Consider the following 25986-nt stretch of genomic DNA (forward strand, 5'->3'; position numbering starts at 1 on the left):
GACAAGTAGGCTCCTTTACGTTAGAGCACTTTTTATAGAAGCTTCCTGCTGCAGTAAGCCAGGCAGTACAGCAAGGTGCTGATGCTTTATGCTGCCTTACAGAAAGAGTTAAACAGGTCACCAGAGATTGATCAGATTTGAGAATCTGAAGCTTGTAAAAGTCAAAATTGGTAGTTTCTGGTAAGCTACAGTTACCAAGAGAACATGTGATGTTCCCCCCTTCCCCCAAACATTACCCATGTTTTGGAAACCTGGAGCACGAAACCCTGCAGGCAGTTGGCCCAGAAACCAGAAGTTTGGTTTGAACCTCAAAGGGAGTTTTGCCAAGGCCTTACTGTCTGCACATGAAGTTTGGGTTCTTCAGCGCAGAACAAATGATCTGTTTTCATTTTTAGGCATGTCAGACCCGAACTGGCCTGAAGAGAGTCCTGTACCACTCACGAGAGCCGCTGGCACCAACATTGGGTGTCCAAGATATGCAAATGATAGTGTATATGCTAACTGGATGGTTTCACCCTCAGCGGCACAATTAATGGACGCGTTTGATAGTTAACATTTGTTTGTGAAAAGTAATGGACTCGCAAGGGGAAGACACATGCTGAGAACAGAAGGTCTGCCGGCCCCTACTTGCACATTTCACACTGGCTGGCAGGCTTGCCACCCAGCAGATGTAGCGCGCTGGACGGTGCAGGTGTTCCTTCTTCTTCCGCCCTCGGCAGCGCCCAGCCGGTGCGTCCGTGGGCACCACGCACTCCGCGCTCACACGTATGGGTCCCTCACTCACTACCTGAACTGTTTGATTTTTTCTGGTTGCCTCCAAACAAGGCCACATGATTTAAACATGAAGCACACACACCAAAAAAGGCAGCAGGGGAAAAAAAACCTGGCCCAGACGACCTGTCCTTGTTCAGAACAAGAGCCTGGCCAGGCCGCATAGGGATGTCAGAGCCCAACCAGGGCTGGAGGGGAAGAGGGGACTTCTGGACAGGCCTCACCGCAACCTTCAATATCCTGTTTTTTTTTTTTTAATCATGTAACCTTTTCTTAGGAAGACATTTGATTCTTATTATGATTAAAATGATCCTTAGGTTTAGCACAATGGAGAAACATGATGCCACATTTAGTATGTAGGTAGGTGGTGTGAGGGGAGGGGGCTTTTAGGACACATTTGTCCACCTGGCTGAGAGATCACACCCCTGTGATGAGAAGTGTATGGAGGAGGGGGCCTTGGAGTGGAGTGGACTCATATCCAAGGATTGCTGACCACAGAGACTTGGCTGCTGCAAACTCCCCAGCCTCCCCCACCACAGCCTTCAGTACCTACCCATCCAGTGCCCCAAAGTGGCAGGGGCTCATCTCGCACGTTCGTGGTTGGGACTTGAGCTCAGTCTCAGCTAGTTAGGTTAGAAGTAGGGTCGACAAATGACCAAGGACTGTGACACCTCTGATGACGATTCTGATGGGGAAACGACAGTGTTTTGGCTCTTATAGAGCTTGTGTGAAAAGCTACATGTGTCCATTCTTCCTGTGTTTGTAACGTAACGCTGCTATGGCAAGACATTTTTGTTCTTAGGTTCTGACCATGACTCATACGCTTCTTGTCATTCTTCACTGCTTGTTTGTGGTCACAGACACTCAGCACTCCTCCCATCCTGCGGGGGTGGCTTTCGGGAAGTCCCAGGGGCTCTTCTTTCTGTCCAAACGCTGTCACTTTGCAGGAGAGGGTTGGTTGCCAAAACACTGCCTGGGTTTCAAACTTAAAGCACTGTGAAAGAACTTAACGATGTCTCATGAAAACGCTGGATTTTATAGCCATTTCACCAAAGTGGTAAAGTGGTAAAATTATGGCATTTTTGTGGCCAAGAAGGCTTGGATGAGTTATGTGGAGGAGCCGTATGTGTGTGAGTGTGTGTATGTGCACGCACGTGTGTGTGCACACACCCAGGGAGAGCACGGGAAAAACACTTAACTGCAGATGCAACATGGCTTTAGTTTGAGCCATTGTTCAGACACACTGTGATAAGTTCTTTTACAGGTATCTAGTCATGGTAGTAAACTTGTGGGTTTCAGATGTGCTTAATGATCGTCTTGTTAAATGCAGAAGGAGGGAGAAACTTTCTCAAGTTATTAAAAATGCCTACTCAGCGTGAGAGGCTGTAGCAGTTTGTCCTCAGCACGGGGAGAACTCCAAGTTTAACTGGCTGACCCAGTGGTGGGGAGTTAACCCTTGACTCATAACCTAATTGTCTGTTCCTGAGTTATCCAGGTATTCATACTTGTTAGTCTATCAGACAATTTTCATATGCATATACACAGAAGTTACTAAGTATTTAAGTGTTACTGAGTATTAAGTAACAATCTGTTTTAAAATTTGTTAAATCTATTTATGAAAGGTTATTAAACCATCCCGTGTCAATTTGCTTTTGTAGTCAAGGTGACTAAGAAAATCATTTCAGTTATGTAAATAAAATCATGTATTGTACAATGTGTAAACTTCTTTTCTCTTGTTAACTTTCTGGTTGGAAACATTAGGTTTCTGATTTTAAAGTTTCCATATAAGGAGTAAGATGTCACAAGGGCATCTATTGTGGTGACCACTGGGGAAGTAAGACTGATTGAAGGACTGTGGGGCCACTTGGTGATGTTGTTGACTTGCCTTGTATAATATGTACACAAACAGCTGCATTTATAGTAATTGTGAAAACTAAGCTTGTTCTGCCACTCAAAGGATTCCTTCCCTAAACCAGAGCAGCAGCCAATGTCGAGTTCAGGTATTTGCTCTTCTCTGCAATTTGCTGTTTGTTTCTTGAAGCTGGAGTTGGACACTTCTGAGAGAGACTGTAAAAGGCATTGTCATGACTGAAAGGTCTGCTGGAGGAAAAACTTTGCCCTGAGCCACTATGAAATCTAAAATACTAAATGCTTCTGTTTATGACTTCCTGTTGGGTTATGCAGGAATGCTATGAGCTCCTCAGAAACCTGGCAAGGAGCAGGTGGTGGGTCAGTAGGGAAACACGAGTTATTAGCAACATAAGTCTGATTAGCGGTTACATTGTGCACTGGACACTGAGGGCCTTGGGTGCACACGTGTGCACACAGTCATGCGTGAGCCACCCAAGGGCTGCCCCAGGCCCACGGTGCTCCAGCTCCTGGCCCTCAGCGCCTCCTTCAATCTAGACCTCAGGGATGGGAAGTGAATATAATTTCTAGACTCAGTTGTTTGCCTCTGAATGTTTAGAAACCCGTGTTGAAAAAAGCTAATACTAAAATACGAAAAACTCCTTTTTCAAGCAGAGAAACATTCCATAAGTAGTGTGTGTGTCTACATGTGGTTTATTTTTCTGAAAAGGCACATTCTCCACCAGGCTCCACACAGGATTGCTTAGCCACAAGGTCAGCTTATTTGGCTAGAAATGTAGTTGAATATTGGAGGAGGGAATGGTTACCTGTTCCAGTATTCTTGCCTGGAAAATTCCATGGACAGAGGAGCCTGGTGGGCTACAGGCCATGGGGTCACAAAAGAGTCAGACACAATTGAGCAACTGAGCAGGTATTTGAATATAATGTCTGAGAACGTCTTGGACAAACACTTAGCATAAAAGGGAAAGCAGAGTTTCCCCCACTAGAAACAGAGCATTTTTCCAGGCAGAGGAGTGGATATTTCCCTCTTCTCCTTTGAGCATGTTTATATATGGGGTATTTGGATGGTGGTATATAGGGTGATTCTAGAAAGTGTGGAAGAAATCCTTACCTCTCTGTCCCTGGAAAGATGCAGTAAGAGTGGGTCTGAAGGGCATGTGCCGCAGTGGGGGCACACCCTCCCTTCCGTGTGATTTTGCCCGTGGTGCTTACCCTCTGGGTGGGCCTCTACATCCAGAAAGCACCATCCACTCAGGTTGCCTGCACCACTCCGTCCCTTCTCCACGGCAACAACCATGGCAGGCTCACTAGAACTTTATAGGAACTTCCCTGGCAGTCCAGTGGTTAAGACTCTGTGCTTCCATGGCAGGGGTTATGAGTTTGATCCCTGGTCAGGGAACTAAGATCCCCACATGTCACCCAGCACAGCCAAAGGTTTTGTTTTGTTTTGTTTTTTTAATAATTAAAAGAACTTTGTAGAGTTTCCCACTTCTTTAGGGAGCTGGGATTCACATCAATAATTCTTGGCTGAGATCAGGAGAAACCAGAACCTGTATGTAGAGAGTTTTTCAGTGTGGAGTATGGTGCTGTGCCTCCAGAAGAGGCTGGATGGGTGGCTGTGTTAACTAACAGCTGGGAGGATAAGCTTCACTCCCGGAATTAAAGAGGCACGTACGTGAATGCTTGAAAGAAATCCCGGTTAATCTGTGCACCTCAGGTTTCAATTGCTGTGCCAAGTGACGAGATATTTTTGCAGATGTTTCTGGAATGTGCTAAGTCACAGGACCTGGCGAATGGCGATCTCTCAGAGGAGCTGTGACAGGGAGGCCGTCTCGCTGTGTCAGCTTCAGGGACATCAGTGTCACAGGAACTGGGCCAGGCACATGGAGGGAGCCGCGACCAGAGACCACGCCAATCACTGACCATAGGACTTCTGTACCACCCCAGGAGAGACCATGATCTTGCGTCCTTTCAGATGACACTGTGCAGTTCAAGTTCAAAACTGGTGTGGGCAGGTGAGGTAAGTGCATTCTAAAACTAAGGGGGAAAAAATCATTTTTGAAGAAAAATAAATTTAGATCCTTCAGAGACTGTATTTATCATGCATATCATCAGTTTTTTTAATAAAAATGCAAAGTTCATTTTTTACATCCCTATTTTTATTGATGTCAGTTTTGTCAGTGGTATTCTTTCAGGCTGCACTTGGTTTTCACCTGTGGTCCAGTCCTTTTCTGCACTTTTCAGTTTCCCTTAGAGGAAAGTCATTCCTGTGGGTTGCAAAGGGTCTAGCCGTAGGTGGCACAGTGGTGAAGAATCCACTTGCCAATGCAGAAGGTACAAGAGACTGGGGTTCAATCTCTGGGTTGGGAAGATCCCTTGGAGTAGGAAATTGCAGCCCCCTCCAGTATTCTTGCCTAGGAAATCCCACGGACACAGGAGCCTGGCAGGCTGCAGTCTATGGGGGCGCAGAGAGTTGGACACGACTGAGCAACTGATCACACATAGCCTGGAAGGAAAGAACATAAGGCTGCCTCTTGTTACCGGAGGCAAGGGACTTTGAAGGACTTCAGGGAGCCCATATGTGCCTTGTCACAGCTTCTGCCCTTAGGAGCTCCTCTCAACAAGAGCAAGTGACTTGCTCCATGCTTTGTACCTTTTTTTTCTGGGAGTTTTAAAAAGCTTGAAAATTTTCCTTGAGACTCTCTGGCCACAGGACATGAGAAGTCAAAGTTCTTGGATTTTTTCAGAACTCCAGGGCAAAGGGGTTGGAGGACTTCATGAACATATGAAAAGAAAGATAAGATTACAGGAAACAAATATATGTATGTATGTGTTTATTTAGCGTGGTGTCTTAGCCATTGGATCAACAGGGAAGTGCCCATAGGAAAGAATTTTTAATGTCAGGAATGACCCAGAAGAGGGAAAGATGGAAGTTTCTCAAAGGATAGTCATTGAAAGAAATGAAAAGAAGTGTTGTGGCAAAAAATAGAATTGTTTTTTGTCTGCACTGTTGTGGCTTGCAGGATCTAAGTTCCCCAACCAGGGACTGAACCCATGCCCCCTGCAATAGAAGCATGGAGTCATAACCACTGGGCCACCATGGAATTCCCAGGAAATTGTACTTTTTAAGAGAGTTGAATCATCTATATAGCTTTGTAGAAATAAATAAGACCACCAAAAGAGAATGAGCAGGGTTTATTTATTCTGCACTTGCTCTTGCAAAGGAAGAGACCACCATCTTCTTGCTTTTGGCGAGACTCAAAGGCAGGCAGAGGAGGAAGAAAGCTTTACCGGAAAAAAGAGAAATAGTGGGGGAGGCTTAAGGTATACTGTGATTGGAGGCTATTGGCATGAGGAGGCTGAAGGCACTAAAGTAACTAGAAACTGAGCATCTTAGGTGATTCACTTGGAGGATATATTTGGCTTTCTTTGGGCGGTTTCAAGTTGGAAATTGGGGCAAAATAAAACAGGGAGTCTGGCAGTCATTGACCAGATCCTGACCATTTGGGGCTGGTTACTGCAGAGGTTACGGGTTGGAGTTCTTTGGTTCTACGTGGGCTGGCCGTTGTCTGTTTGCATATTCAGTCTCTCAGTTCCTCTCTTTTGGTCCTTTTTTTGCTTGAAAGTTGATGAATACAAGGAAGTTTATAAATCCAGGCCTTCACCGCTTAGAGGCTGATTTTTCAGTCATCTGCATGGTTAACTGTATTGTGAGGTAGTTTTTTTAAAGGATGGATTATATTTATTTATTTACTTTCAATGTGTATTTATTTGGCCATGCTGAGGGGAGTATGTGGAATCTTAATTCCCAGACCAGCAACCAATCCCATATCCCCTGCATTCTGGAAGCACGGAGTCTTAACCACTAGGCCACCAGGGAAGTCCCTATTGATTGTTTTGTTTTGTTTTTCCCGTAAGAGTCATTCTAACAAATGTGAGGTAATATGCCATGGTTGTTTGGACTTGATTTTCCCTTACCTTCCTGTTGTATCATCATGTTGATCACCTGTCAAGAAAGTGGCTGTTCAGAAGCATCTGGGTCCCAGATAGACGCAAAGAACCAGCATCATGAGCACTAGGACAAAAACAAGAACAGTTAATAAACCCTGTAAAGTTTATTGAACCAAGAATCCCAACCCAAGCCAAGCACAAATCCCATATAGACCATGAGGATCAAATTTATTAGAGAGTGAAGTAGCTTTGCCTGAAGGCATTGTATTGTCTGTCCCAGCTTCCCCGTTTCAATGACACAAGGAGGGTATTAGGAATGGCACAGATCCTGACTAACCAACAAGAAATCTAGAGCAATGCAACTGTCCATCACTACTTGTGTTAACAAGATGGGACTGATCGGTGTTCCATCTGGGGAAGAGGCGGTACTGCTAATGTCTTTTGCCAGAGTTAGTGCTAAGTTTCTTACAAATCTATATTCATGATTTCTACTGATGGAACACTGCTCTAATTGTTCACATAAACAATGAGACAGAAATTCCTCCAGGTTGAGTGCTGCATAATCAAGGCTGGCTTTGTTTTGGAACTCAGAATTTTCAGCCTTGGTCATTTAGAGACTTAGAGTCTGTGTATAGACAAGTCTTTGAATATTATTACTAACTTGCATGAGATGTTGTGTGCATGCATGCTATGTCACTTCAGTCGTGTCTGACTCTGCAACTCTATGGACTGTAGCCTACTAGGCTCCCCTGTCTGTGGGGTTCTCCAAGCAAGAAAACTGGAGTGGGTTGCCATATTCTTCTCCAGGGGATCTTTCCAATCTAGGGATTGAACCCGCATCTCTGGCATCTCATGCATTGCAGGTGGATTCTTTACTGCTGAGCCACCAGGGAAGCCCAAAGGAAACAGGACCAGGCATCCTGATTACAAAAGATGTAATATCTGGTAGGGACAATGGAGATCTAGGAAAGAAGTTACTCATAACAGAAGGCTGGAACCAGGGCTTACATGAGTTGTGCTACGTGTTTGGGTCACTGTTGGTCTTTTACAGGTGGCAAATATTTGACTTATCACTCTGTGAAAGTCACTGAATTCAAACCTGCTGCTGCTGCTGCTAAGTCGCTTCAGTCATGTCCAACTCTGTGCGACCCCATAGATGGCAGCCCACCAAGCTTCCCTGTCCCTGGGATTCTCCAGGCAAGAACACTGGAGTGGGTTGCCATTTCCTTCTCCAGAATTCAGACCTAAGGTCTGGCAATTACCTAGATTGTAATAACTGTTTTGTTTTTTTTTTCTTCTGACAAAGCAGGACACAAGGAAAGTCACAGGTGAACTTGTTTAAGGTGATTTTCCATGTTGCTGCAAATGGAGCTGCCATCAACTGTAATTCTTATTGTCTCCTTTGATGAGATGATAGCTTCCTTGTGGTTTTCATCACGGGGGTCTCTAGATGGAGGGTAGACTCAGCAGTCAGTTTAAGATCTAGGGCAGTGGCTACTTCTTGGGATAATCTATCAATGGTGTTAGAATGAGTATGTTCTGACATAACCATTGTAATAAAGAGAAAAGACAGATGAGGAAAAGGGTCATTATTGGTAAATGACAACCAGAGATCTACAGAAAATGAGAATAAGAAGAAGCAAGCCAATAAAAATACACACACACACAAGAATTAGACAGGCTTTTGGTCTAATATCTTGGGGAGAACTATTCTATATCTTGCGCACTATCCTAGGTCATCTGCTTGTTCTAAAGGTCTTGAGTCAGCTCCCTGCTTCTGAAGATCAGCCACTTTTGGGGGTCTCAGAATCCTCAGTTTGAGGTCCTCTATTGGAATAGCCTTCCAATTATGTGGAATTCCAGATTACTTCTTAGTTGTGAAACGTGAACCCGAGGATTGATGCCCTAAAGTTTTGCTGCTGTAACATATTCCCTCCCAGATGAAGGCAGAAAAGGTATTGACTGCTATTATTCAGCCTTAAAAAGGCATGAAATTCTGACATGTGCTGCAACATGGATGAAACTTGAAAACGTCATGCTAAATGAAATGAGACCACAAAGAGACAAACACTAGATTTTTCCACTTACATGAAGTACTTACAGCAGTCAAATTCTTAGATACAGAAAGTCAAATGGTGGTTGCCAGTGGCGGGGGGAGGGAAAATGGCAAGTTAGTGTTTAATTGGTAGAGTTTCAGTTTTGGGGTGATTAAAAAGTTCTAGACATGGTGGTGATGGTTGCATCAGGATGTGAATGTACTTAATGTCACTGATCTGTGCACTCTAAAATGGATAAAATTGTGAATTTTATGTTATGTATATTTTACCATGCACACACAAAGAAAGCAGTTGATTGTCTTGATCTAGAAGCACACTGAAAAAGCTAAGCAAAGATTCACTACAGAAAGTATGAGTTAAGTGAGGAGTAACAGGATGGTATTTGAGTTAAGAAGTGAGGAGTAACAATTTTATTGATGGTCCTGCAGTCTTAAACCTGTCCTTGTAATGTGGGCATATTACAATGGCAGGGTATGAGCAGACCTTTGGATCTAAGGCTTTCAACTATCAGTTGGATTCCTTACTATGCTTACAGTTTCAAGGGTTATTGGGGAAGTTTAAGCAATGGTTTGGTAGGATCTATATGAACTTTAATAGGTTCTCTTCTGATTATTTTCCCATAACAGTGGAACTGTGAGCCCATGGAGTGTCAGGTTCAGTTTCAGTATTTATCTGGGGCATGCACCAAAAATAATGCAATATTAAATATACACCAGAGTATTGGGGACTATTGGTGAGATTCCTGAGGACTCCTCTACTCATAAACAGGTTGATTCTGTTCCCCGTTAGTTTTTGGTGCATAATTTCAAAGGCATTTCTCAAATGAACAAACTTGTTCAAAGTCAATGTTCCTCAGAGTAGAAGGCCCAGAGCATCCTTGGTGAAGTTATGCCATTTAGAGAGAGAGACCCAAGAGTTGGTTGATGTTGCAAAGAAACAATATAAGAAGCAGGAGGTTTCCTGGAGGAGGAGAGGAATTAGACTTAGGGAACACGATGAGAGCCGGCAACATCAGATCGGAATGTCATGCTTGTGCACCTCATGTCTCTCAGGACACATAATTGAGATGGAAGAACCCCATCCAGTTTTACTGACAACTGCAATAAAGTTTGTCCTCATGGCTGAACCCTAGACTCACAGGTCGAGGAGGCTCTGCCTGTGTTCTGCACCATAACTCTCCTCCTCCTGACAGACAACACTTTTAGACAGTACAACACAAAATAGAAACACAAAAGACAGCAAAAAAGATGCAAAAGAATGATCTGATTCTATCAAAGATGCCAGTCAAATGGGAATCAACAACAAAACCTGAGTACCAAATAGCCCAGGACTGCAACTAAATAGCCCAGGAATCTAACATAAAGACAGCAGAAGTTTAAAAAAAGAGAGAGCAGAGGTAAGACCCCAAATGAAGAATTGCAAGGTACAAGGAGGCCACATGTATCGCATCTGCTTGAAGTCTTCAGTCTGAGACAACAAGCAGACTATGATGCAGACCATATCTTGGTGGGGCCACCAGGAAAATGATACAGATGAAGATTGCCCCAATGAAACAGGCAAAGGCCATTTATTCAGAGCTTGCCATAGAAAGGGGGTCAGACCCATCACTTATTTTTGACAGAGACTCAAAGGCAGGCTGGGTTTCCCAGATGGCTCAGTGGTAAAGCATCCACCTGCCAATGCTGGAGATGCAGGTTCAACCCCTGGGTCAGGAAGATCCCTTGGAGGAGAAAACAGCAACCCACTGTAGTATTCTTGCTGAGATAATCCCATGGTTAGAGGAACTGGCAGGCTATAGTGCATGGATTGGCAGAGTTGGACACGACTGAACACGCACACAGACATGCAGAAGCAGGCTGAGGAAAACTTTATAGTTTAAAAGAAAATCCTCAGAGATTGGTGGGAGATTTAGGGTTCTTTAAACTACATCCTTCTGATACTAATCATACCACAGTTGCGCTTTAGCATTTTTCCCAAGGGAACTATTTTATAAGCCCCAGTATATCACCCATTATCTCCCATAGAATTTGCATTATGCATTATCTTCTCTCTAAATTCAAATTACATATATTTACTGTATGATTTTGGAGAAGGCAATGACACCCCACTCCAGTACTCTTGCCTGGAAAATCCCATGGATGGAGGAGCCTGGTAGTCTGCAGTCCATGGGGTTGCTAAGAGTTGGACACGGCTGAGCCACTTCACTTTCACTTTTCACTTTCATGCATTGGAGAAGGAAATGGCAACCCACTCCAGTGTTCTTGCCTGGAGAATCCCAGGGACGGGGGAGCCTGGTGGGCTGCCATCTATGGGGTCTCACAGTCGAACACAACTGAAGTGACTTAGCAGTGTATGATTTGGCAGTCAATAAGCTTACAATTTAAATTCATCGATGGCAGCACCTAAATTGTATTTTTAAAACAATTCTAATGGAGGATTCAAAAAACAGTTTTAAAGAAATGACACACTGCTATGATTTCATGCCAGATCCTGCACTGAGAGAGCCTCTACAGTTTCTTGAGTTTCCGTTTTCCCTGTTGTAAACTGAAGACCATAACCTATTCCATAGAGGTATCAAAAGACTCTCCCTAGAGCATGACCAGGCAACCAGACCGAAGTGTAGTTGTGGCAGGCAGAAAATGTAATCAGGCTTGTCATCTGCTCTAGAAGCTGGTCAAATGGTAGAGATTCTGGAAAAGAGAGGGATCATTACGTGTTACTATAACCAATTCAATATATATTTATTGACCACTATGTGCAAAGTCCTGGGAGACAAAAGACATGACCCTTATTTTCAGAAGCTTAGAGACCCATGGAGTCTATAATTAGATGAATTCTTTACCCTTGAGTCAGGTTGAGGGGGAAAGGGTGTCAGAACTGTAAATGTTTTCATTTGTTCAGAAATGATAATAAGAGCAGAATGAGACCTTGAAGTTGGGTAGAGACAGGATATTCTACAAGCCTGGCTTAGAAGTAGACTTCCAGACTCTCCTACCCATGGGATTTTCCACAGGACATATCCAAGGAGAACATCCGGCTTAAAGACATCCCAACAACCATCACTAGTAAAGACAGCGGTCATTAGGAAACCCCTCAGAACACCACCTAGAGTGACCTTCCCTAGTGGCAAAGAGTCTGCCTGCAATATGGGAGACCTGGGTTCAATCCCTGGGTTGGGAAGATCCCCTGGAGAAGGGAATGGCAACCCACTCCAGTATTCTTACCTGGAAAACCCCATGAACAGAGGAACCTGGTGGGCCCCAATCCATGGAGTCGCAAAAAGTTGAAGCGACTAACACACAGAACACCACCACTCCCACAGGAGGCACCCCCTAGTCACCCCAGACTTCTGCTCTAACTGATGCACTTCATGAGAGCCATGAGCTCTGCCTACCACATACCTGCTAGGCATAGTGCCAAACACTTCAAATACAAAATTGTTTAATCCTCACAACAATCTTAGGAAGTACATGCTGTGTTACTGTCCCCATAACATAGTTGAGAAAACAGGCTTGAAGAGGCTAAGTCCACGAAGCCTGCCAAGGTAACCAAATGCGGAAAGCAGAGCCCAGATAAGAGACCTAAGCCCTCTTAGCACAGTCATGTCCTGCCCAGACAAAGGCAGATGCCCGGTATCTCCTCTACTGCTCGGCTTGGGGCCTGACAAAGTGCCTTGGGGATGTCTCTGGAACAGCAATTGAACGATGGGAATGTCAGGGATGGCTTTTCTGCCCCCTCACCCACTGAAGTCAAGCAACGTCAGATCTCGAAGTCATTTTCCATAATGACTTCCAAAATCTACCCCAATCCCCTCCTTTCACATACAAGGAAATTAAAGGCCAAAGAAATGGAGTGACTGGAAGCCAGGGCTTCCTCGCTGGGGCTAAACACGCAGCCCAGCACTCTTGAGGATGCTCAGACATCTCTGGCGACCTGTCACTCCTCAGCTCACTTCCCACGCAGGCACTTAACGCCCCCTCGGTCTCCCAAGTCAGGGTTCCCGGGCAGGATCAGCACTGCCATCCTCTTTTGAGTCCCTCCCTTTTGCAAAGCCAGCCGTCCGGCCCAAGCTGGTACTCCCGTCCTTGTAGACGCCTGCTCGGGCAAAAGGGGTTTCCTGCCTCCCGCACTCTCCCAGCCTCCACAAATCGTTTTTTGAACTATACACACGCGGTCACGCACACAGTGTAACAGATCATGGATTATAATCAGTACTGGATGCTAATTATTGCGCTTTCTTCGCCAAGCACTACGCGCGGATGGGGCGGGGGCGGGGGCGGGGCGGGCGTGGGCGGGGGCGGGGCGGGCGTGGGCGTGGCGAGATCGCTCCGCTGCGGCGGCCCCATTTCCTCACGCGCGCCGGAAGTGGAGGTCGGCGGCGCGGCGGCGCGCCCCGAGGGTGGGAGGTGAGGAGGTGGCGGCCTCAGAGAGCCGGGCGCCGCCCAGCAGTGCCTGCGGCTGGGGAGCTGGCGGCAGGGCAGCGGCTGCCGTGAGCAGATGGGTGAACGCGGTGAGTACCCAGCCCTCCTGGCTCACCGGCCTGCAGCTTCCAGAGCGCGGGTCCGGCCCTTGCGCGCGTGGGGGCGCGGGTCCCGGACTGTGGGTCTCGGTCCTGGTCGGGTCACCTCACGGACGAGCTCTCCGGGGGGTCCTGTCCGCGTGGGGTCGCCGCACGGACAAGCCCTCCGGAGCCGGCTCCCGTGTCAGGAAAAGCTGCGGTTTTTCGGAGCGGTTTGAGTTGTCTTTTTATGAACAGTGCTGCCAGAGACCGTTGGTTTGCGTGTTTTATTTTTATCACGTTTTTTAAAAAAACCAATACACCACTGTCTCTGCTCCCCTCAGTGGATAAACTTTGTAGTCAGCTGTTACCTCTTTATTGCGTTAAATTAGTATTCTCTGGCGGCAGCCTCGCTTTCTGCCAGACGCTAGGCGCCTTTGAAAGACACACATTTGTGGAGCAATTAGTGGGGCTGAGGAGACCAAGGGACGGGAAACCTCTTGCATTTTCAGACTTCATCTTGAAAATTATACTATTCCAGAGCAACTTGCAGAGGAATAATTTGTAAACGCCATAGTGAGGCTTTTGTTGATATTATTGGCAGAATGAAAATTTGATTGTAAAAATCTTAAGCTTTTATCCTTCAGCCTGCTTTTCAGATTTATATACGATGTCTGGATATTTAACTATCATTGATGGTTCTCAGGAGCTGGGCCTTCACTTTTGCTGGAATTAATGTTGTATTAAAATGTGTACTTCAAATGTGGAAGTAGGACTCCCAAGTATCTTATGACTGAGAATGTTAACGTTGGTTTTGTATTATTATTCTGATACCGTTTGTTTTAAATTGTCTTATGACTTAAAGAATGTAAAAAGGATTTTGGATATCCAGTATTTGTGGCTCAGAGAATTTTGGCATAAACATAGTTTTAGTCCATCAGTTTGGAAATTACATTTTTTCTTAACTTTTTGATTGAAGTATAAAATATATATGAAGTCATAAAGTGCATGAATCTTAGTTGTACAGCTCAGTGAACTTTTATGTATTTATTAAGTTTTGCAACCACCAGCCACATCATATTATATACCTATGGAACGTTTCCATCATTCCAGGAGTTTCCCCCTGCTGCTTCTAAGTCAGTTATACCCCTGTGCCCGCCCCCTCATCCGTATTCAGATTTCTGTCTTCTATTCGTTTTGTTTAGTTGGGGGTTTATATTAAAGGAATCATACAGTATACTCCACATACTGCTTATGAGTTTCACCCATAATGTTTCATGTATCAGTAGTTTGTTCTTTTTTATTGTGTGTAGAATCCATTGCATGATTATATGACTATGCTGTTGGTTGATCTTTTTGTTTCCAGTTTTTCTATATTGTGTATTTTGAAGACTGCTATGAACATTCTTAACAAATGTCTTGGTGAAGATCTGTGTCAGCTGTGGAATGGCTAAATCATAAAGTAGATGGAAAATTACTTCTTAACCATCCTGGAGTCTTCCTTTTTAAAAAAATACAATTTGTTATCTTAACTTTTGTAACATTAAAGATTGGTAAAAAGCATAACCATTAATATTTTCAAGACTTAAGTGATTTATTACCATATTATTTACTCCTTGGATTGCACATCTATGATTGTCATTATTTAACTGTCCCTTAGTTAAGTCTGTTGGATAAAGCTGGTGCCGTTTTGTTCCCAAAACTTAGGTAAGAACTGTTGTTACTCAAGTTAGTGGTTGTTAGGGGAAATGAAACACTGAAAGAAGGTGACTAAAAATGGATTGAAGAGTCATAGGATTGCAAGTCAAAACACTTAACACTGTTGTTGTCATACTGCACAAAGTTCTGAGTATAAATGTAAAATTGAATTATAAGATTAGTTACAATTGTGAATTTACTACAGGAGTACAGTGATTTCCACCTGTGCTGAGATAGTGATACATTTATAATGGAAACAGACCACAAAGATCACTAAACATTTGTGGGAAATGGTAGCACATAAAAGACACCCCTGACTGAACAAAACACAAAGGACTGGACCTGAAACAATGGAGTTCATGTAAGAAAAAGAAGAAAGCTTTAATATAAGTATTAATATGCCCAGATTTGGGAAGGTATGGCTCCCCCAGTGGCTCAGTGGTAAAGAATCAGCCTGCAGTGCAGGATATGCAGTAGATGTGTGTACGATCCCTGGGTGGGGAAGATCCCCGGAGGAGGAAATGGCAACCCACTCCAGTAATCTTGCTGGGACAGTCCCATGGATAGAGGAGCCTGGTGAGCTACAGTCCATGGGGTTGCAAAGAGTCGGACATGACTGAGCAGCTGAGCACAGTCAGCAGTCACATACCTACTGAATATATACCAGCTGGCCTGAAAATACACAGTCAGTTCTTGAATATTAAAACATAGAGTGTTGGAAAAAGAACTTCCCTGGTGGTCCATTGGTTAAGACTCCAGGCTTCCACTGCAGGCGGCAAGGGTTCCATCCCTGGATGGGGAGCTAAGATTGCACATGCCATGCGTTGTGGCTCCTCCCCCAGAAAAGCTCTCATTGAGCATCCCCCCCCACCCCACCCCCGCCCACGCCACCTCATTGGACATGTTTTGAATTCAGAATCTTATTTCTCACCAAACTCTCATTCAAAGTAGTGGCAAAATAAAATCATTTTTACCCAGACCCACTTGGAATGTCTCAGGATGTACTATATCAAATGAAAAATTAATCCAAGAAAAATACATGTGGAATTCAAGAAACAGCAATGAAAGAAAACAGTAAAATGTATTTCTTTACTCCAAGGTATTGATAACTAGCTAAGAAGTTTAACGCAATGCAAAAGAATTCATAAGCCGGAGTATATAGTTTTTAAGTCTGTAATCTGCAACAGATATTTGACATGATTTTAAAGTTAATTGGGAAGGTGGATAATAGATAAAGCATGTTGGAAGGTTTGTCCTGAGTAAGGGAGAAGCTATAAATAACTGACCAATTACTGTTGAAATGAATGCTTTATGGAAATTTGTCCCAGCTGGAAAGTTCCATTTCCAGGGATTTATCCTGAAGATGAATTCACATGTGGAAAGTTATGTATACACATATAAGACTATTTCTGCTGAGATGTTAATAATGTCGGTGGATTTAGAAGAATACACAAAAACTAGAGAGGGGAACCTGGCCTCTGGGTTAGAAGGATAGGTGTCACTGTATGCCTTTATATTGTGTTTAACCTTTTTATTACATGTATTTGTTTGTGGAATTTTATAAATACAAAACATTTTTAAGAATGTAAAAATTTGTAAGGGTTTAGAGCATGGGTTTGATCCTACTTTCCTACTATGTGTGACCTAAGAGTGGCTTTTATATTTTTAAGTGCTTGGGGAAAAAAGAATAGTTTGTAACATGAAAATTATATGAAGTTAAAATTTCAGCATCCTTTAGAATGCACCTCTGCCATTCATTTACTCATTTTCTATGGCTGCCTTTGTGCTGTGAGGCAGAGTTGACTGGTTGTGATAGTCACTGCTTGACCCTTTACCTAAAATGTTTGCTAACCCCTTATTTAGAGGCCAGAAATAGACTTCCATATATGTAGGAATTTTGCTTTGATTAAAGTGGCATTTCAAATTAGTGTCAAGAGCATGGATTATTTAATAAATTGTAAGAATTGACTATTTGAGGAAATAAATTTTATACTAGAATAATTTCTGGTAGGGAAGCCAAAATTGAGAAGTCCTGCAGGAAAAGATTGGTAGGTTTAACCGTTAACAGCAACAACAAAGCAAAACTTTGTGTAATGGGAAATAATGCCTAACACTTATTGAACACTTAATGATTGTCACGTTTTGCTTAATTTGTACAATAACACTTTAAGGTAGATTCTATAACTGTCCCCACCTAACAGATGAGAAAACTGAAGTTTACAGAGATTCAGGATTTGTTTGTATTGATGAGTTAGAAAGTGATAGAGCAGATGTGTGAACTCAGACCATCTGGCTCCTAAGACTTATACAGACAAAACCTGAAAGAAGTATTTGTAGTTTGTTAATCAATGGCACCCATTCCAGTACTCTCGCCTGGAAAATCCCATGGATGAAGGAGCCTGGTAGGCTGCAGTCCATGGGGTCAGACGAGTTGGACACGACTGAGCGACTTCACTTTCCCTTTTCACTTTAATGCATTGGAGAAGGAAATGGCAACCCACTCCAGTGTTCTTACCTGGAGAATCCCAGGGACGGGGGAGCCTGGTGGGCTGCCGTCTGTGGGGTCGCACAGAGTTGGACACAACTGAAGCGACTTAGCAACACCATTGTATAGATATTATCTATGTCAGCCGCATCTGGATCTGCTTCATCCCTTTTAGATAGACATTCTGTTATTTTCTGGTAGACATTCTGCAGTTTACTAAACCTTTCCCCTATTGAAGGACTTTAAATTGCTTTTATTTAGCTGTTATATCCCTGGAGTTCACGGTAAAGAATCTGCCTGCAGTGTAGGAGACCTGGGTTTGATCCTGAGTTGGGAAGATTCCCTGGAGAAGGGAATGACTACCCACTCCAGTATTCTTGTCTGAAGAAGTCTATGGACAGAGAAGCCTGGTGGGCTACAGTCCATGGAATCACAAAGAGTCAGACACGACTGAGCAACTAACACTCACTCACACTCATAACACTAGCAAATACCTTATGCATTGACTTTACGTATTAGTATGAATATTTCTGTAGTTTAGAATCTTAAACATGGAATTGCAAATTGTTGAATTAAAGGGCATGTGCATTTAAATCAAATTTGTCCTCCAAAAAATAAGAATGTGTGTGCATGTATGTCCATATATGTATTTTTAGTTTATCTTTGTCTGTATGTGTATGTGTATATTTTTAGTTTATCTTTCGTCATCCAGACAAACCATTTCTTTTTACAGACCAAGCCCAGAAAGGTTAAGTGTTATGCTCAAGATTGCATAGCTATTAAGTAGCTATGATTTGACTCTTTTTTATTGTGCTGCAGGCTACCTTTGGCACAATTTTCTGCTTTATCTATAATGATATTGATGTTACTGCATTTATCTTGCTGAAATCCACGTACCATAAGTTTAGTTTTGGTAAACTTGTGAAATCCATAAGTTTAGTTTTCCCCAGAAACACTCGTGAGAATTAATTCATCTGACATTACTTGTTCTTGACACCCAGCACTATGCCTCTCTTAGTGAGTTTGGAAAATTATAATAAAGTACTTGTAGACTGAGGGCTTCCCCTGTGGCTCAGAGGCAGAGAATCTGCCTGCAGTGGAGGAGATGCAGATTAGATCCTTGGGTCTGGATGATCCCCTGGAGGAGGAAATGGCAGCTCATTCCACTATGCTTGCCGGGAAAATCCCATGGACAGAGGAGCCTGGTGGGCTACAGTTTGTGGGGTCACAAAGAGTCAGATGCAACTAAGCAGGTGACCATAGACTGAGTGACTTATAACAAGTATATTTCTCAAGTTTGAGATCCGGATGTCAGCATGATTGGGTTGTGTTGAGGACCATAACCCTCTTCCAGGCTGTATCTTATTGTATCTTCACAAAGCAGAAGAGGGCTACTTTGTTCCCTCTTAGGGCTTCCCTGGCTGGCTCAGAGGGTAAGGAGTCTGCTTGCAGTGCAGGAGACCTGGGTTCAATCCCTGAGTCGGGAAGATCCTCCAGAGAAGGAAATGGCAACCCGATCCAGTATTCTTGCCTGGAAAATCCCATGGACAGAGGAGCGTGGCAGGCTACAGTCCATGGTGTTGCAAGAGTCGGATACGACTGAGCGACTTCACTTTTGTTCTCTCATAAGAGCATAAGTCCCATTCAAGAGGGCTCCACCTTCACGAACTGATGAACTGCCAAAGGCCTTGACTCCTAATACTGCCATATTGGGGTTTAGGATTTTAACATATGAATTTGCTGGGGGGTGGTGGGTGCGGCTCATTCATTGCAGTGCCTGGACACACAGTAGGTACTCAAAATATTTGTTGAATGCACACTGCCTTTTAGTAATCAGTATTTCTAAATATCTATAAAACATTTATTCAGTAACATGTTAAAGAATCCATGTATCATTGGAATATTCATCAGTTGCTCAAGAAAGAAGAAGTTCTAATTCCCTCCCTCACATATGTTTGTACTTCATGTTTAGTCTACTGACAGGGTTTGTTTTCCTAATAATTTTTGTGACTTTGTTTAAATGAACTCAAAATTATGTATTAAGTTTTTGAAAACTTAATAAATTATTCTGCACAGAAAATTTAGGCAGATTATACAGACTAGAACTTTGAAAATAAATATTCAGATTCAAATGAATTGCTTGTATTTTGCAGAAGACAGGCTACTCTTATTGCAGAAGTTAGTTTGGCATCCTGCAGTGTAAGCATTCAGGAAGTGATGTTTGAAAAGTTTATTAGTAGTTCCATAAAATTATAGAATCAAATGTTTGAGTAGGAACTGGAAAGGTCATACTATGTAGGGATCGGTACTGTAGAATGAACTATCTTTAATACTCTCTTCTTGTCTCAAAATCACAAGGCAGATAGAAAAGATGAATGAGACTTTCAGAGTAATCCAAGTTCTACTTTTGTAGGGATGGAGCCTGGGGTATTCTTAGTTTTTTTTTTTTTACTTTTTAATATAAATTTATTTTAATTGGAGGCTAATTTACTTTACAATATTGTATTGGTTTTGCTATACATCAACATGAATCCGTCATGGGTGTACACGTATTCCCAATCCTGAAACCTCCTCCCACCTCCCTCCCCATACCATCCCTCTGGGTCATCCCAGTGCACCAGCCCCGAGCATCCTGTATCGTGCATCGAACCTGGACTGGTGATTTGTACTTTGTACAAATCTTTGTACTTGTCCAAATGACCAAAATGGAGTTTACTTGCAAATGCCTCTTTGACACTACTACTCGAACTAAATCGGATTTGGTTTTATTTTTTAAACAGCTTCATTGAGGTATAATTGACTTATAATACCCTACACATTTAAAGTATAAAATTTGATGATTTGAACATGTCTACCTGAAATCATCACCACACTCAAAATGATAGACATATCCATCACTACCAAAAGTTTCTTTGTGCCCTTTAATAATTTCTTCCTGGTATCACCTTCCCCTACTCTCACCGCATTCCAGGCAACCACTAACGCCTGTGCTTTCTGTCACTACAAATTACCTTACATTGTCTTGAATTTATATAAATGGAATCTGAGTCTTTCATTGTACTCTTTTTATTGTTGGACTTCTATTATTGAGATTAATCCGTATTAAAGCTCATTCACTCCTGTCTCTTTGTGACCCTTTGAACTGTAGCCTGTCAGGCTCCTCTGTCCATGAGATTTTTCAGGCAAGAATACTGCAGTGGGTTGCCACTTCCTCCTCCAGGGGACCTTCCTGACCCAGGGATCACTCTGTCTCTCCTGTTACAGGTGGATTCTTTACTCACTGAGCCATTGGGGAAACCCGTTGACATCGGTGTCAGTAGTTTATTCCTTTTTGTTACTAGCGGTGTTCCCACTGTATGGCTGTACTAGTTTGTTTATCCATTCACTTGTTAATAGACATTTTAGTTGCTTCTAGTGTTTGGCTGTTTCCTGTACAGCTGTTTTGAACATTTGTGCACAAGTCTTTGTATGGACATATACTTTCATTTCTCTTGGTTAAATATCTAGGAATGGAATGGCTCAGTCAAATGATAGGCTTATATTTAACTTGTTAAGAAACTGAAACCATCTTGCATTATCACCAGCAGTGTATGGAAGTTCTAACTCCTCCACTTGTCACTAACATCAGGCTTTTCAATTTTAGCCCATCTAAGATTAACCATTGTGGTGTCTCATTATGTTTTGAATTTGTATTTCCCTAATGGCTAATAATGATGCTAAAGCTGAAACTCCAGTACTTTGGCCACCTCATGCGAAGAGTTGACTCATTGGAAAAGACTCTGATGCTGGGAGGGATTGGGGGCAGGAGGAGAAGGGGACGACAGAGGATGAGATGGCTGGATGGCATCATTGACTCGATGGACGGGAGTCTGAGTGAACTTCGGGAGTTGGTGATGGACAGGGAGGCCTGGCATGCTGCGATTCGTGGGTTCGAAGAGTCGGACATGACTGAGCGACTGATCTGATCTGAATGGCTAACAGTGTTGAGTTGGAGAAGGCAATGGCACCCCACTCCAGTACTCTTGCCTGGAAAATCCCATAGACGGAGGAGCCTGGTGGGCTGCAGTCCATGGGGTCGCTAGAAGTCGGACATGACTGAGCGACTTCACTTTATTTTTTAAGTTTCATGCATTGGAGAAGGAAATGGCAACCCACTCCAGTCTTCTTTCCTGGAGAATCCTAGGGACGGGGGAGCCTGGTGGGCTGCCGTCTATGGGGTCGCACAGAGTCGGACACCACTGAAGGGACTTAGCAGCAGCAGCAGCAACAGTGTTGAGTATTTTTTTCATGTTTTTATTTAAAGTGTTTCCTCACATCTTTTGCCGATTTTTAAAATTGTGTTTGTTTTGTTATTGCATTTTGATACTTTTTAAAATATATTCTGAATATGTCTTTTATCATATATTTGATTCACCCATATTTTTTCCTGGTCTGTGACTTGTTTTTCCATTCCCTTAATAGTGTTCTTCAAAGAGCACAAATTTTGATGAAGTTCAATTTATTAATTATGCTGTTAGTTACATATCAAAGAAATCTTTGCCTAATTCAAGGGCACAAAGATTTTCCCCTATGCTTCTAGTTTTATAGTTTGCATATAGAACTATGATTCATTTTGTGATTTTTTTTAAGTTGAAGTGTAGTTAACTTAAAATATCATTTGAGTTTTCAAGTGTACGACATAGTGATTCACTATTTTTATAGGTTATTCTCCATTGAAAGTTATTATAAAATATCAGCTGTGTTCCCTGTGCTATCCATACATCCTTGTATCTTACTGATACCTAGGAGTTCATACCTCTTACTCCCTTCCCCTGTCATGCCCCTTCCCCCGTGACTCACTCTGAACTGGACGCTAGTGCATATGAAGCAGTGTCTCATTGTGGTTTTCATTTTCCTGTTGGATTATGATGTTGAGCGTCTTTTTATATTGCTTGTAGACTTAATCTTTAAAGAAATGTCTACTCATACCTTTTGGATTACGTATCTTTTTTTTTTTTTGTCTGCATCAGGCAGCATGCAGAATCTTAGTTTCCTGACCAGAAATGGAGCCCATGCCCTCTGCATTGGAAGCACAGAGTCTTAACCACTGGACTGCCAGGGAATTCCCTGTTATTTATCTTTTTAATGTTGAGTAGTAAGAGTTCTTTATATATTCTAGATGCAGACCTCTATCAGATATATGATTTACAAATATTTTCTCCCATCCTTTTCACTTTCTTGATGATACCCTTTGCAGCACAAAAGTTTTTAATTTTAATGAAGTCTACTTTATTTGATCTTTGGTATTTTGATGTCATATCGAAGAAACCATTGCCCAGTCTAAGGTCCCAAAGATTTACACTTATTTTTTTTGTAAGTGCTTAGCTTTATAGTTTTAACTCTAAAACACTTAGATCTTTGATCCATTTTGGGTTAATTTTTGACTGTAGGGTAAGGTAGAGATTCAGTTTTGTTCTTTTGCTTGTGAGCATCTAGGTATTCTGCTGCTAAGTCGCTTCAGTCGTGTCCGACTTTCTGCGACCCCATAGACGGCAGCCCACCAGGCTCCCCCGTCCCTGGGATTCTCCAGGCAAGAACACTGGAGTGGGTTGCTATTTCCTTCTCCAATGCATGAAAGTGAAAAGGGAAAGTGAAGTCGCTCAGTCGTGTCCTACTCTTAGTGACCCTATGGACTGTAACCTACCAGGCTCCTCCAACCATGGGATTTTCCAGGCAAGAGTACTGGAGTGGGGTGCCATTGCCTAGCACCACTTATTAAAAAGACTGTTCTTTTTCCATTGAGTTACCTTGCCACCTTTGTTGAGAATCAGTTGACTTAATGTGAAGGTTTATTTCTAGACCCTCAATTCTGCCCCATTGATCCATATGTCTAGTCTTATGCTAGTTCCATGCTCTCTTGATTACTATAGCTTTGAAGTAAGTTTTAAAATGGAAAAGTTGAATTCTACAATTTTGTTCTTCTTTCTTAGTACTGTTTTGGCTATTGTGGGTTCCTTGAATTTCCATGTGAGTTTTAGGATAAGCTTGTCAATTTCTGTAAAGCTGGGAATCTGAAGGAGATTGTGTTGAATCTGTAAATCAATTTGGAGAGTATTGCCATCTTAATAATATTAAGTCTTCCAGTCAGTGATCATTGCTATCTTTCCATTTATTTAAATCTTTAGTTTCTTTTAACAGTGTTTTGTAGTTTTCAGAGTACAGGACTTAAACTTTTTTTTTTTAATTAAGGTATAGTTGATTTACAGTGCTGTGCTAATTTCTGCTGTACAGCAAAATGATTCAGTTATACATACATAGACATTCTTTTTAAATATTCTTTTCCCTTATAGTTTATCCCAGGAGATTGGATATAGTTTCTTTGCCATACAGTAGGACCTTGTTGTTTATCTATTCTAAATGTAATAGTGTGCATCTACTAACCCAAAACTCAGTCTTTCCCTCTCCCTCCCCCCAACCCCATGGCAACCACAAGTCTGTTTTCTGTGTCTGTGAGTCTGTTTCTTTTTTGCTGATAGGCTCATTTGTGCCATATTTTAGATTCCACATATGAGTGATATGGTGTTTGTCTGTTTCTGACACTTCACTTAGCATGATAATCTCTAATTGCATCCATGTTGCTGCAGATGACTTTCATTCTTTTTTATGGCTGAGTAGTATTCCACTGTATATGTGTACCACATATTCTTTATACATTCATCTGTTGATGCACATTTAGGTTATTTCCATGTATTGACTATTGTTAACAGTACTGCTATGAACATAGGATCTTTTGATATTATAGTTTTACCAAGTATGTGCTCAGGAGTGGGATTTCTGGATCATGTGGTAATTCTGTTGTTAGTTTTTTAAGAAACCTCACACTGTTTTCCATAGTGGCTGTGCCAACTTATATACCCATCAACAGTATAGAAGGGTTCCCTTCTATCCACGCCCTCTGCTGCATTTGCTGTTGGTACACTTCTTAATTTTGGTTATTCTGACTGGTGTGAGGTGGTACCTTGTAGCTTTGATTTGCATTTCTCTAATAATTAGTGATATTGAGCATATTTTCATGTGCCTACTGGCCATCTGTATATTTTCTTTGGAGAACTATCTATTAAGGTCTTCTGCCCGTTTTTTAATTGGCTTTTTTTGTTGTTGAATTGTATGGCCTCTTTGTATATTTTGGAGGTCAAGCCCTTGTCAGTGACATCATTTGCACATATTTTCTCTCTCTGTAGTTTGTCTTTTCATTGTTTTTAAATGGTTGCCTTTACTGTGTAAAAGCTTATAAGTTTGATTAGGTCCCATTTGTTTATTTTTGTTTTTATTTCTATTGCCTTGGGAAACTGACCTAAGAAAACATTGGTGTAATTTATGTAAGAGAATGTTTTGCCCATGCTCTGTTCTAGGAGTTTTATGGTGTCGTGTCTTATTTCTAAAGAGCTCTTTGAGCCATTTTGAGCTTGGTTTTGTGCATGGTGTGAGGGTATGTTCTGACTTCATTGATTTGCATGCAGCTGATCACCTTTCCATGCATCACTTGCTGAAGAGGTTATCCTTTTCCCATTTTATGTTTGTTGAAGTTTAATTGACTTCAGGTGTGTGGGTTTATTTCTGGACTCTATTACTTTCCACTGATCCAAATGTCCTGTTTTTGTACCAATACCACACTTTTCTTTACTGTAGCTTTGGTGTTGTCTGAAGTCTGAGAGAGAGAGTTACGCCTCTTGCTTTGTTTTTCCCCCCTCAGAATTGCTTTGTCAATTCTGTGTCTTTTATGATTCCATATACATTTTTGGAGTGTGGGATTTCTTAACATTTCTTTGAATCATGCTTTAATTTTCCTTTATTAATGTTTTATAGTTCTCATCGTATAAGTCTTTCACTTCCCTGGTCAGGTTTATTCCTAGGTTTGGGTTTTTTTGGTTGTTGTTTTGGTGTGATTTTAAAAGATGTTACATTCTCTTTACATTCTCTTTCTGATTTTTTATTGTTAGTGTAAATAAATGCAACCAATTTTTGAATGTTAATCTTGTATCCTGCCAATGTGCTGAATTCATTTACTAGATCTAGTAGTTTTTGTGTCCAATGTGCTGAATTCATTTACTAGATCTAGTAGTTTTTGTGTGGCGTCATTAGGATTTTCTCTATATAATATCGTGTCATCTGCATATAGTGACAGTTTTACCTCTTCTCCTTCCAATTTGGGTATCTTTTATTTCTTTTTTTTTGTTTGATTGCTGTGGCTGGGACTTTTAACACTGTATTGAATAGAAGTGGTTAGCGTGGGCATCCTTGTCTTGTTCCAGATTTTAGCAGACAAGTTTTCAGCTTTTCACCATTGAGTATTATTTTGGCAGTGGGTTTGTCATAAATGGCTTTTATTATTTAGAGATATATTCCCTTTGTACCCTCTGGTAAGAGTTTTTATCATGGATGAATGTTGAATTTAGTCAGATGTGTTTTCTGCATCTGTTAAGATGATCATGTGGTTTTTGACTTTTCTTTTTTAATGTGATATATTACATTGATTTACATACATTGAGTCATCCTTGTGAACTTGGATTGAATCCCACGTGGTCATGGTGTATGATCTTTTTATATGTTGTTGATTGGTATGCTAATATTTTGTTGAGAATTTTTGCATCTATAATCATCAAAGATATTGACCTGTG

At 42.0% G+C, this 25986-nt stretch overlaps 2 protein-coding genes across 7 annotated transcripts in view; both read left to right on the forward strand.

Annotated features, from left to right (window-relative positions):
* RET (ret proto-oncogene) overlaps positions 1-4660 on the forward strand; it is a 57077-nt gene extending 52417 nt beyond the window's left edge. Inside the window, exon 20 of the mRNA XM_024986652.2 lies at positions 396-4660. Coding sequence (XP_024842420.1) covers positions 396-553 — 158 coding nt within the window. The 3' untranslated portion in view covers positions 554-4660. The remainder of the gene's footprint in view (positions 1-395) is intronic.
* Positions 4503-25986, forward strand: part of CSGALNACT2 (chondroitin sulfate N-acetylgalactosaminyltransferase 2) — a 61210-nt gene continuing 39726 nt past the window's right edge. For 5 of the 6 annotated variants that reach the window (XM_059882480.1, XM_005226253.5, XM_005226255.4 and 2 more), the window contains exon 1: positions 13092-13158. The gene's annotated coding sequence lies outside the window, so the exon portion shown is untranslated. Of the gene's footprint in view, positions 4661-13091; positions 13159-25986 lie in introns of those variants that run through there. The other variant, XM_059882481.1, reaches the window with a different exon arrangement.

This window comes from Bos taurus, chromosome 28, assembly GCF_002263795.3.
Source record: "Bos taurus isolate L1 Dominette 01449 registration number 42190680 breed Hereford chromosome 28, ARS-UCD2.0, whole genome shotgun sequence".
NCBI lineage: Eukaryota > Metazoa > Chordata > Mammalia > Artiodactyla > Bovidae > Bos > Bos taurus.